Source organism: Protopterus annectens, chromosome 2.part1, assembly GCF_019279795.1.
Source record: "Protopterus annectens isolate FY-2018-M chromosome 2.part1, PAN1.0, whole genome shotgun sequence".
Lineage (NCBI taxonomy): Eukaryota > Metazoa > Chordata > Ceratodontiformes > Protopteridae > Protopterus > Protopterus annectens.
Window position 1 is genome coordinate 744,882,071 of NC_056729.1, and position 13,893 is coordinate 744,895,963.

At 38.5% G+C, this 13,893-nt stretch overlaps 1 protein-coding gene across 1 annotated transcript in view; it reads left to right on the forward strand.

The window, feature by feature from the left end:
• The window catches only part of FHDC1 (FH2 domain containing 1), a 1,772,510-nt gene that overhangs the window by 1,756,296 nt on the left and 2,321 nt on the right, over positions 1 to 13,893 (forward strand). Inside the window, exon 13 of the mRNA XM_044062462.1 lies at positions 12,361 to 13,893. This exon is cut by the window's right edge and continues 2,321 nt beyond it. Within this exon, the coding sequence (XP_043918397.1) occupies positions 12,361 to 13,893 (1,533 nt within the window). The remainder of the gene's footprint in view (positions 1 to 12,360) is intronic.

The following is a 13,893-nucleotide window of genomic DNA, read 5'->3' on the forward strand; positions in this document are numbered from 1 at the left end:
ATAATATAGATATTGGGATTTTTTTACATGGTACAGTAATGGCTAGGGTTTCACGTAATGTTGACCATTAGCCTAATAATGTCATATGACCCTATAATCAGTTGGCATGTCAATCTTGCTGTCATTGACATGTGCTAAATCGAGGTGTGGATGTACAGTATGGCTACAAGAGAGTCTTATAGTCTGTGATGTGAGGTAATGTACTGATGGCCATTGATGCCATTGTAGTACATGCTCCTTCTATAACAGCTGTAGTAAAATGCCCCCTGAGAACTCCTGACATGGCAGGCTACATTTGTATGTATATTATAGGGGTATTAGGACATGTGTGTGTGTTGTTGTAGCAGATTGACCTTCCACACAGTTCACATTCTGTCATCACAGTGACACTTACAGGATGGCACAGGTATACATGTGTCAACATACCATCATTAAATGTTCTGTGACAGACATCAGTATCACTTCATATTGATTACATGGTCACATAAGTCCTGTCTCACATATATGTAGTGCTGTGATATACACAACCAACATATCACATGTTTTGATGCAATTGCAATCTTGTGGAATTCATCATATGTACAGTTGTGTTGCTATACCCAAGGATTATTGAAGTGATCAGCAGCACCATTGTATAACTATTAGTATTTGTGTCAGGAAATGTTTTGCATGAGTCACAAACAACTGATCTGCATTGTGTCCTGATATGGCATCAGGCCATTCAAACACAGCTCTCCCATGAAACAAATGTAGGCATATATTGCGCAAGTCATGTAATTACATAACATTGGTACAGTTGTATGACTGTGTGCATAGCAACAGTGTGTGGAATGTGATGAATGATTAAGGTTGTATTTGGAGGTCTTTTCACAAATTATTTATTCCAATACATATGAAATGTTAAATGGAATACACAGCTAAGCACAGATCTGTTTGTTGATGCCACCAGACATACCCAACTGGAGGAGACAGACAATCTGCTAGCTGAGAGTTTGTCTCACACATCACCTCCACATCACCACTGGCCATCGGCCAAAGTAACACATGCAAATAATATTACTCAGATTTTTATCCTCAGGAGGGCAGTTCATCTGTGTGCTCCCTATGTCTAGTAACACAGAATCAATGGGCTCTGACAACATCACAGGTTGCCTATACCATGACTTAAAACCCGACCTACCAGACACAGTGGTATCTGTACTTCAACACAGCCTCCAAGCAGCCTATGTTCCCATAGAAGAGTGTACAGCAGCATACATCCTTCTGACTGGTTGGGGGACCATCACCTGATTCATGGAATTATAGACCCATTCTGACTCTCCTCATCTGTGAGTTAGGCCACCTAGTCATCATGGACCTTCTCTAAAAAGAGACAGGTAAATCCCAACTGTGTACCAAATCCATGTTCGATTTGTTAAGTCTACATCATGTCTGTTATATCTGTTTCCTGTCTTCAAGAAGGTTACCAAGGGAATACATGATGACAACACTATCATCCTGTGTAACTTGATCTGGCCAAGGCATTTGACAGAAGTCCATACTCTGGTATTACAGAGAAACTGTTTCAAGTGGTCATAAAAACCTACATCACCAAGTGGGTAGACAACTGGATTACATACGTGACAGATAAATATGTTCCAGTGTGTGAACTCACCTCTGTTTAGAGTTCAGTAACCAGGTCTGTACCTCAGGGCTCTATGCTAGGCCCTTTCCTGTCTGTCATCTAAGTCTCAGGCATCAAAACTGACTTACACATCCTTTCTGCAACCAGCTTTGTGGAGGCTTGCAAATTGTGGGCAATCCAAGGGTGGTAATAGTGTAATTGCAGACAGTATTAACACACACAAAGGACTGCTGCCACAACCTTGGAGACACAGTAGATGAAGATAAATCATGAGGGAATTAGTAACATTATGAAAGCAAATACACAAGATAAATATAATATAGACAGCACACCACTATGAGCTGGCCAATTGGTGTGTGACCTGTGTACTCAGGTAGATGTTATGTAGAAGGTCCACCAACATGTGCCCACAGTGGTGGCCATTCTGTTGTGTGCAGCACAACTCCTGAGTATGTGCTGGACATTCACATCAAAGGGCATTATAGTTCCATTGTTCTCAGCCTTCATCACACCAATAATTGAGTATAATGCACTCTTTAGCATGTACCTCCCATCACACGTTCCTGTGATGAGTTACTCAAGTGTACAACTTTTCTCCCACACATCTTATCAGCCATATCTAACTATTCTTTTTGGTGCATAAACATTATGGTTTGATGGTGCAGAACCCCTTTCAAGGTGTTATACAAGATGCATGTGTGATACGTGTTCCTGTAATGCACTCAGTAAATACATAGCTGATAGACAACATTGATGGCATGGGTTACATTCATGAAAGTGTGGATTGTAGAATATATATGGCATGCACACCTGTCAACTAGCCAGGATGTTCGTAATTTCAAATACAGGTATAACAATGTTCCTCCTAACACTTCTGGCAGATTTTACATTTTGTGGAAGTTGTGCTTGATTCCCCTCAGATATTGCTGACAAATCTTAGTGTAGTTGTACAAGTGTGTTCTTGCAGAACCATCTGTGATCATTCGCAATGACATATGTTATGTCAAAGACATGAGGTTACTAGTGATATTATGTTGATATTGTCCATGATTGTGCATGCATCTGTCTGCTGTTGTCCATGACCCTGTTATTATGTGTCCCACTTTGAGCCCTATGTTGACATTACATTCATATTCAGGCAACTCATTTTGCAGAGCTTCACAATATGCACCTACCCCTATTGTATATACTATCCCTGATATATGTCCTGCCGATTGTTCATGTCAGGATGCTTACATCACAAAGAATCTTCTCCATTGATATGTCACCCTGTGTGACAGTCACATAATATACATTAAATGTGCAGTCTGTACTGTATCATGTCAGTATGTGATAAGTGTTAGTGCTACAACTGTCTTCATTGACATCCTCTCATCTGCTGTACATTACCATGTTTTATCTGTCCTCTTCCCTTCTGTTCATTCCTACAGTTCATCTGTGTGTGCCTTTTCAATACACACCCTTCCCCTATTTGTTTATAATGCAGTCTATGTACCCTTACTGACCTTTTACACAGCAACTTTTATTCATTATGCCTGAAACAGGTTTTCATAGTATTCTGCACTGTATATGTGTACATGTACATGTTGTTGTATCTTTCGGCTTTTCCTGGTTAGGGGTCGCCACAGCGGAACTCCGGTCCGCTAATGATTGGCAGTAGATTTTTACGTGCCGAGTTGCCAGCCCTGACGCACAACCTTCAACGAAGGTACGCCCATTCACGCATGTCTCCACACAGAAGACGCTTTAACTGAGAATCGAACAGGACAACGTCTTACTGTGAGGTACATGTACATGTAATGTGTTGAAACTATATACGTTGCTTTATTAATAACCTTGATAGTCAGTGTGGCTTTCCACACTATCCTGCAGACCTAGTTTGCCTGTAGGTAAGCAGGTGTATATGTTTGCAGGTGGTTGTGTTGCTTTGCATGGTCTCCTGGCTGGCAACACTGTTGCTGGTCACAAAACCAGGCTTTGTTTATGTTTAAATGTGGTGCACGCCATGCATATGTGATCAGCATTGCTGTTCACCATGCAAACACATAAACTCCATGTAGGCTTGGTGTTAAGCCTACATGGAGTTTATTGAATCTTCTAGAGTGTTTTGTTTATGAGTTGTGCTACCTAGTTTCTATTTTCTTGATTCATGAACAATTAGTGTTTTTAGTTGTTCAGTAATAAAAGCAAAATATAGTTATAATTTTATGCATTACTTCTTCACACTAGTGAGAAAAAGTAAAAATGTAAGTTTGTTGTGACCTGAATCTGAAGACATTCAATCAGAGTTATTGTGAACTCAAAGCACCAACTGCAAACCCAAAACATGGGTCGTGTTTTTGTGTTCATAAATTACAACAACCATCACTTATATCTTTATTGCATTTTCAGAATATAACATTCACTAGTTTAGCTCCTTATACACACATACTTCCTGGCAAATATGCCCCCTCCCCTGCCAATGAAAAATGATCAATTTAGTTTTCTGCCTGATAAATAAGTGTGATGAAAGTGAAACAAGTACTAGTCACAGTGATGTATTTCATTTATTGCTGTCAGATGTATACACTACCCCAGCGATGAGCCTTTACAGGTGATCATGTAACAGTGATTCTGTAATTATAACATCCTTTGCTTTCAAAAGCAACCTGCCTTCTTTGTACACCTCTGATGTTTGACTAAGGTGAACAAAATAATGACCACCTTGATGTATTTCAATTTTTTTAAACAAGAAATGTATTTATTAAATTATCACTTATGACATAGGCAGTCATGCATTTATATAAATGAAAACAAAGGATACTGATATAATCTTAGTTGTAAGCATTTTACATCAGAAACCATACTGACATAATTCTAGTTGTATACAATATAATCACAATTCACAATTGGGTCACAATTTTGATACTGTCTTTTTAAATCTTAATTGTCTAGATCCAACTGATTTATTAAGGAAAATGTATAAAATGGAATTCTGTGGATCATTTTATTGTTCTGATGAAGTCAACCTTGATGAAAGCGCTTGACCTTCTTTGTGTTGTTCTGTTTTAACATTAAAAGTGATTTTATACCACTGTGGAGTCGGGGACTAGTTATTGGCGCCTGGAAGCAGTTTTTTTCTTGGTGGATAGTTTTATACAATATACATCACTTATAATTTACACAGTTATTGTCAAACATTACATAGCGCATTCAAATCCTGCCTTCTTTTAAACATCATTCCTCCCCGATATGTATTGTTCTCACATTTCCCATTTTTTTCCATGTAATTTGTGACTACCCTTTTCTAATGATCCCAATTCCAGTTGTTTTATCTCTGTTACTATATTCACTGTTTCTAGTGTAGTTGGTTTAGACTTTGATTTCCATTTTCTAGTAATTGCTTTTTTTGCAGCAACCATAATTAGACTCACAAGGCCTTACAATGTATAGACAATACTGATTCGGTATCATAGCTCAGAAAAATCATTTCTTAGTTGCACCAATTTGCTCACCCAGTTTCTTTGATAGAGTAGTCTGCAGGGAAACTTTAAAGTCTGCCTTCTCATTACACTCCCAGAAGATATGTTCCCAATTACCTGTTTCTTTCCTGTCACACCTCTGGCATTTACTGTTTACCTGAGGAAAAATTCTCTGGAGTCTACTTGGGGTATAAAAATATTTATGTAAATATTTCCAAGCAAAAATCCTAAATCTTCTATATTTTGTTGCATATTTGGCGACAAACAAATATTCCTCATTGTTTCTTTGTGAATTGCTTATACAGTCTCTCCCAATCCTTTGCAACCTCCTCTGATTGATTCTTATAGTTATCATGCAATATTTTATATGCTGTAGTAATTATTCCTTTTTTAACAGCAGCTTCTGCTCTAGATTGTACTAAACACTCTACCAGTGCTGATCTTTTATTTAGGTTCTCCTATTTCTTTTCTTTGCCTGTACTCTGATATCAATCCTTGCTAGGGAAGGCAAGCTCTAACCTGCAATCCAGATAAACTATTTGCATCTTCCCATTCTATTACCTTTTCCTGTCTAGTTATTTGCTCCCAATACCTTGGTTCCTTTGCCAGTTTTCTCCAATAAGTTCCAGCCCCCTCTTGCCTATTGTCTGTATACCTAATTGCAGTCATCCCTATCAGAAGAATCTCCTTTCTCCATTCTCGTGTTGGCTTATTTCTTAGAATACTTTTTGCTACTTTATGAATATAATATTCTGTATGATTGTTGTTATTCTCCTTAAATGTCTACATCCAAAATTCCAGTCTATCATTGTTTTTTGAGCTTCCACCCATTTCATCATCATCCCTTTCCACTTTAAATTATAGGTTTCTACTTGTGCTATATATAGGAGCCTTAACTGTATAGCTCCGAAATACCCCTTCAAATCAGGTAATTCCAATCTGCCTTATTTTTTTGGAAACATCAACTTATCCCTCTTGACTATTGCCATCTTCCCCTCCCAGATAAAATCCTTCAGCTCTTTATTAATTACTATCCACAACTTCTCCTCTGGTTGATAAAAATATGTCGTGACATTTGTATAAAACTAAAAGAACTAAAACATTTTACTGTTTGTATCTTACTATCCATATCCATACAAAAGTGCTTCCAATTTCTCAGCGTTTATATTATATTTTGTTTAGTCTCTTCCCACATATGCTTAGCTACCACACAGGACTCATTTTTAATCCATACTCCTAAATACTTCATTTTATCATGTCCCCATAAAAACTGATATTGCTGAACCAATTAGTGTGTGGGTACATAATTTGCCGCTATTGGCTTTGTTTTAGCTTCATTAATTTTGTGTCCTGAAAAGACCTGAAACTGTTTCAAAATGTTCCACAACACTGTAATGTCCTTTTCTGGTTTTATCAGGTATAAAATAATATCATCCTCAAACAGAGCCAGTTTTTTTTTAAATACCATACCAATTATATCCTTAAATTTCTGAGTCTCTTATTTTTGTTGCCAATGGTTCTAAATATAATGCAAATAACAAAGGGTAAAGAGGACACCCCTGTCTTGTTCCTCCGCACAAACAGAAATTATCAGAGAGGAACCCACCTACTTTAATTTTCTCTTCCGATCCCTCATACAGCTTCCTAATCAACCTTATAAGTTTATATAGAATGCAAATGCTTCCCTTGCCCTGTTATTAAAAGTCCCAGCTTACTCTGTCAGATGTTTTCTCTGTGTCATGACCCACCAACAACAGTGGTGTTTTCTTACATTCTACTTCCCTCTGGATCATCAGTGTTCTGTTAATGCTGTCAGATGTTTGCCTCCCCTCCACAAAACCACATTAATCCATATCTATCAGTTTTGGCATCAGTCTCCTCCTGTCCTAACTGTTAGTAATTGAGCCTCATCTGCCTCCAACATTGGCATATTTAATTGTTCCATAAACATTTCCACTTGTACATTTTCTTGATTTCCATATTTTTCCGCTTTATACAGACTTTCATAGAATTTATGAAATATTTCTCTTATCTTCCTTGTTATGGGCTCCCTAAGCTTGGTGACGGCCCTTTCTACTTTCTGTTGCCTGACTTAATGTATTTCACTTTGTCAGTTTCAGACACAGCCACACCAACAATCTCTTCCCCCCAGTAAACCATATCAACATGCATTTAACAGGGATCAAGTAATAGTGATTTGTTTTCAAACTGTGTCCCTAGCTCCCACTTTTACAAAGTATTCCCTTGAACATTTGATCAAGTAGATTTAACTTATGATTATAGTAATATATTTTGACTTGTTTTCATTCAAACATCCGTACAGCCCTTCCTGCAAGGAAACACCAGGAAATTTACCATTTTTTTCATATATTATCAGCCTTCTCATCTCTAGCCAAAATCTTCCCACAAGACTGTTGACCATGATAAAAGTCATATAAATAATTCTATCAGTCATTGAATGTAATGCCCCCTTTGGTATTTATTTGTACAGACACATGCAACAGCTGGAATGCCCACAAAGATACCTTAATAAAAGGATACAAAACCTAAACAACATGTCCTACATGGACCGACTCAAATTCCAGTCACGACACTCAGAATCCTACAGACTGTTAACAGGTGACTTGTGTCTGGCATACAAGGCATCCTCTGACTCATTGCTGATGGATTTACTGCAAATCAGCAAGTCGGATAACATCAAAAATACTTGGTCTGTGGATGTAAACTTTTTCTTCAACATCAACAAAATAGTTTGGATGGACAGGTATATATTGCCAAGGATACTGCTGCTGTAGAACAGACTCCCCATTGCATAAAACAAAAATTCATCCCTCTCCATTTTCAAGTGCAGGTTAGATCTATGGATAAGAAACAGAAAATTTACTCTAGGACTGTATTCTGTGCTGCTAATACACCGAGGTTCCTATTAAATGCTTTATCCCATGCATGGGTCCCCTCAAATTATCAGTGGTATGATCCCAGTTATTCTTATCAAGGGTAATATATAATTATTGACCAAGGGATGGGTAAGGCCAATCTATAACCAAATGAGTTAGGTTATTTTGAACACAAGAAGGGAAACTGACTAGGCTTTAAATGGCCTACAAGGGCAGGTAGCCTAGTATTTACCTATGAACCTATAATAACTATAGTAACGTATTTCATTTTGCTTCTTCATGCATGTGCAGGTCCTTCTCTAGCACCCTATATTGATGATTGTCTAATAGTGATTAAGTTCCTTTGCTATCAGATAGTCTGCCTCTATCTCTGTAAGTCTATAAAACAATGCTTTACTTTCATCATTCATTCATTCATTCATTCTCTGAGATATGTGTGCTTTTTCTGGGTTTGGGGAGCCTGAGGAGCATATCACAAAGTCCTGGATCAGTTAGTATCTATTCTTATATGCACTGCCTGATATCATGTATGACATGAGGTAGTACTTTGTGGTCTGAAAATGAAAACAGTTACAAAGGAGACAGCATAATTAGTGCTAGTTAAGAGGTATGCCACACATGTACAACATATTGCTACTTATATTCCAGCAGTGATATCTACAGCAGTACAGAAGGCAACTACTGCAGAATGGGAAGTAAAACAGACAAGATTCACTGTGTCTAGATATTGGTGGCATAATGTTATTACTTTCCCGTTCACTTTCAATTTTTGAAAATAAAAAACAAAATTGTCATTCCTATTTATTTTGAAAATAAGCATCCCGCCGTACCAAATCGCTGAGAAAAACTGCAAAGAAATAAATATGACATTTCCAGTACTTTAAATAAAAAAAGTGACTTTTAATTTGCAGACATTACATTCCCCAATGAAACAGCTATAATATTGGTAGAAAAACAGCAGCAAATGTAAATTCATGTACAACTCTCCTCCATTTCACTCAAAACCTAGGGATAATGCCTTAAGTGGATTTACATTTTATTTAGTGGTACTTTACACTCAGTAACATATTGGAATCACAGATTTTAGGATGGTGAGAACAAATTATGAGACAAAATTAGGGGCAAGTGAGACATGTAAATTTAGTAAATTTAGACTGGAATAAATAAACAAACACAGATGTTACTCTATCCTTGCAAGTAGTGAATTATTGGAATTGCCAAACATTAGGACCGAGAGAGAAAAGCTGTAAACAAAATAAGGGACATCTGAGAGCAATAAATCCAGACTAGCATGGATAAGTAAATAACTCCAAATGTTGCTTCATCCCTACAACTCAAGATTTCAAGGTTCAAGAGTGTAGATTCTCACATCAAAGTAAGACTATGGACAGTCATTCAGGCAGTCTGGGCTTTCAAGACCATGAGGAAGCCATAGGCAGCCACATGATAACTGAGAATAATACAGTCGTGTAGAGCATAAAAAGGAAAGGGATGGTAAACTCATTCTCTGTATGCTTATTTCCTGTGCAGGCCTGGAAGAAGGCTGAGGTGGTACAAATGTCTATGAGGGCTTCCTGCATACTTGCTAAGGAGAACTCACCAACAGACAGAACAGGTTAGCAGCAGATCTCCATGAAGGTACAACAGATAGACCTTTTCTGCTTCCTCTGGAAGTAGACAGCTAAGAAAGTTCTACTCCAGAGCACCATACAAGCAAGCTTGGGCAGTGGATGCCATATTATTGCGTTGAGAGGGTCAGTTTGTCTTTGCTCTCCTTCTGATACCATTACTTTTCAGGGTCATCAAGAAAGTAAGAGAGGACTACCTAAAGATGATTCTAAATGCTCCCTTCTGGCTCATGCAACAGTCGGCCCTTCTCCTACAGGTGAGAATTTCCTCCTGTTACCTTAGTATGTGACCCTGAAGACCCAGTGCAGGGGACACTAGTACACCCATATCTCACTATGATCAGATTAACTGCTTGGAAATTTTTAATTTTGATACCCTTTTGGGCATACTTGGAGGTTGGGCTTAAAATATGAGGGAAGCCAGAAGGCGAAAAGTCAACAAATCTCACCAACCTAAATGGAAGAGTTTTCCCTCTGGTACCTAAGGAAGAACCAAGACCCATTGAGAACAAAGAAGTCCATGGTTCTACAAAGTATATCAGTTCTTCTTCTTTTTTGGCTGTCTTATGCATATTTCAATACACATTTGTTATCAATTTTTGTCGGACTGCCCCTAGATACCCCTTTAGTTTCCACGTCAACTGTCAAACATTTTCTGAATGACTTCCTACCTCCTAGATCAGTAAGAAGAGACTAACTCCATCATAGGATCTAAATTTTCTCTTAGAAAAGTATACTATCCTTTGAGCCACCAGCGTCAGCACACGAAACATTTTTGCCATGGAAAATTATATTTCTGGAAGCCATCTCATCTGTGTATAGCATGTCAGAGTTCTGAGCTCTTTTTTGCACTGTCAGAGGCAGGGTGACATTGACAATATCTTTTTTTCATGGCAAAGGTGTTAACAGAAATGTACATGAATCAAATTAATTCAGAGAACAAAGAGAAAAGGATTCTGCAGTCTTTTTATGTGTATAAACAACTGGTATTCGGTCTGGATGGAGCCAGGGATATTAGAAAATCAGAACAACTGTTCCTTTTCTTTGTTGTGAAAGAAGGGCTGCCAATTTTAAAATGGACTATTTCAACATGGCTGCAGATCGCTTTACATTTTCTTATAAGCACCATATGGCAGACCTGTGTTCGGGATAGACAGACTCCACTGTACCTTGGGCAGAGACATTGCTACTGCCTTCCTAAATGCACATGAATTCTTAAGGCACTACAGACTAGAAGACATTTCCAGGGCCAGAACAGAGTTTGCCTCAGACATCCTCATAATAGCCTTAGAGTAGCTGGCTTTGGGCTGTCTGGTGGCAGTAACTACCTTATAGTCTTGGCAAAGGTAGCAGAGCTAGTAAATCTGTGCCAACCTTTCCCAGGTGTGTGTGTGTGTGTGTGTGTGTGTGTGTGTGTGTGTGTGTGTGTGTGTGTGTGTGTGTGTGCGCAAATCAAATCTCAAAGAGTGTGTGTCTCAGCTACTTGGAGCAGGGACACAGAGCACTGGTTTCAAAGAGAGGATGTTGGAGGACTTGGCTTGGACATTCAGCTGAGGATTCAACTCTACAGCTGTGCCAGTGTGGAGTCTTACTGGGGGCCCGGAGAGAGAGAGAGCGGGAAACCCAGTCCCCGGACTGAGTGTGTTCCCTGTGTGCTCTTAAGGGAAATTGTGCTTGATGCAGTGAGATGCATCTTGAAATACTGTGTGTATCTATTTTTGTTCCAAGTAAACATCCCTCACCGGTGTCAGTGGTGAGGATTCAGGCTCCTTAATTACAGACCCAGAGGAGGGGACGTCACAGTCAATGTTAAGGAATATGATGTTAAGTACAGAGTGGTGAAATATATTCATTAACTTGCTGTGTTATTGAAGCGTGCAAAAGTATTTAAAGTGTCAAAGTTTTGATAATACTTCTGTTTCTGGAATCAGTGTGCATACTTGCACAGATTTTTTTTGTTGAGCCTTTGCTTATGGCATGTTGCTGTCTGAAGGAGTGTTCCCTCCTGCATCCCCCCCCCAAAAAAAATCTGCTATACAGTAGTCCTGCAGTTCCCACACTACTAGGTAGAATCTTTTTTATTAATCTGATATTAAATGTTTGAAGAGCTGTATCTAATGTGTGCTTTTCATTTTTTCCTGTATAACTAGAGCAATGCTTGCACTAACCCTTCACTTAATTCTGTTGTGCAGATCTGTGTTAATATGGGGTTGGAGGAAGACACTAGTGGCAGGTAGCTTAAGACAAAGTTTCCATTCTTTTGCTTTAGGTTAATATAGTACCTACCACTCTCTACTTGTTTTACCATTATTTATCATGTTTAGAGTCTTGTTTCATTGAGTGTCCTACTGTTTTGTGTTTCTGGTTCAATGCTCTGCTTCATCAAAAAAAGTACCCTTGAAAGTGCAAGCCCCAAGTAATATGTGCATCCTATGCCACTGCTGTCACCATTCTGTCTACATGCTGAACTCTTAGTGCAGAAATGAATTGAATACACTTGCTATATGATTGTAGGAATAGACATTTCTGCAGTAGCACTCTGCACCTGTCTGTATGAAATGAAAAACAGATATAATGAACAAAAAAGTGTTCTCTGCATATACTGCTGTTATAGTAGGCACAGCACAAGTGTGCTGATAAAATTTAAGTGAAAAGTGTTTCTTAGCAGATAAAGATAACATTTTTATGTGGGGAAAAGAACATGTCACCATTTTAATGAAAACTTGAAGTAAATGTGTTTTCTGTTACAGGAAAATGCTGAAAGAGAGAGTCGAGAATTGTTGAGAAAACAAAGGCAGAAGGAGCTGGAAGAAAAGCGTCGTTCCTGGGCAGCTGGTGATTATGGTTTAGGAAGAAGTAGCAGTGAGAGTGATGTAGAGCTGCTTTCCACCTTCCACCGCAAGAGACCTCAGAGCTTTTCAAACAAGAAAAGGTCCAGACTTTCTGTTGGTGCTTTGGCTGATAGGGAACTTCAGACATTCCTAGAAATCCCCAGACAGGAAGAAAATTACCGAAGCAGCAGCCTCCCCTATGTAAACGAGCAGCATACAAAACCAAGAACAGCATGGATGGAATCAGCTGAGCAGGAGAGGAGCTTAAATGATCTTCATTTAAATCTAAATCAAAAGCACCAATCTGAAGTAAACATAAACAAACCACAAGATGTCCCCAGATCCTCTCCTGCTTCCTTGGATAGAGAAAAAATCTGTACAACTATGGAAGCCTTTGATGACAACAGAAATACTGTTGGAAATTTTGACAAAGAAATAAGAAGTTGGACAGAATTAGATATCAATTCATTAATCTGCAAATCAATTGAAAATGAGCATCACAGTAGCAAAAGTCAGTTTCCTCAAAATGAGGATTTCAGTAACATATGTATAATGAATTTTAAAGATGTCAATGTAACTGACTTAGAGACATCCAGTAATATCAGTATGCAATCTCAGGACATTACAGATGAAAATATATCCAGTTTTAGTTCTAAACAAGAAGATAGGTACTGTGCTGAATCATCTCATTCCCAGAGCTTGGACACTCCCTCCAAGCATGAAGGAGATAGTTTTGGGCTTCTGGTGTCAAACAACATAGATCCTTCACCTTTTGATAGTGGCATTTCAGACATAAAGGAAGCTGAAGTGTCATTTTATATTACTGACTGTACGGACACTACAGACTGCTCTGTAATGTTAGACTGTTCTGAGGGAAGTGATGGCAAATCTTTTTCCACAGGGCACTACGCTGGATCTCCAGTCTTTCCTACCCCTGCATCTGATCAGACTGCAACTTCCACTAATCTGGAATCTTGCTCTTCAGGTGATGCTTTGGAGTCTAATCCCAAATCTTCCAGTAGTAAACAGAAAACAAATAAGAGTCCCAAACATCCAGACACAAAACTGACCAAAGAAGGGAAAAAACTGTTGGAACCTAATAAAGTGGTCTCAGAATCTAAGAGAAGCAGTGCTGTCAGGCATCAGTCTGCAGGTTCTTTCAGATCAGATAGAGCTCAACCATCCAATTTGTTAAATCAAAAGTCTGTCAGGACACTAACTGCATTAGAGAATGAGAGTATGAGAAAAGTGGTACCTGTTTCCAGATCAAATAAATTATTTAGCAAAAAAACAGAAGAGAGACCCTTGGTGAAAGAAAGTAGTTCTGAAGTGAAAAGACACCAGCAGACTTTTGTAAGAGATAAGATGGAGAAACAAGCTGTAAATCAGCATAGAACCAACTTAGCAAATGAAGATCAGAAACTACACAGGGGGACTTTTTCATCAAACAGT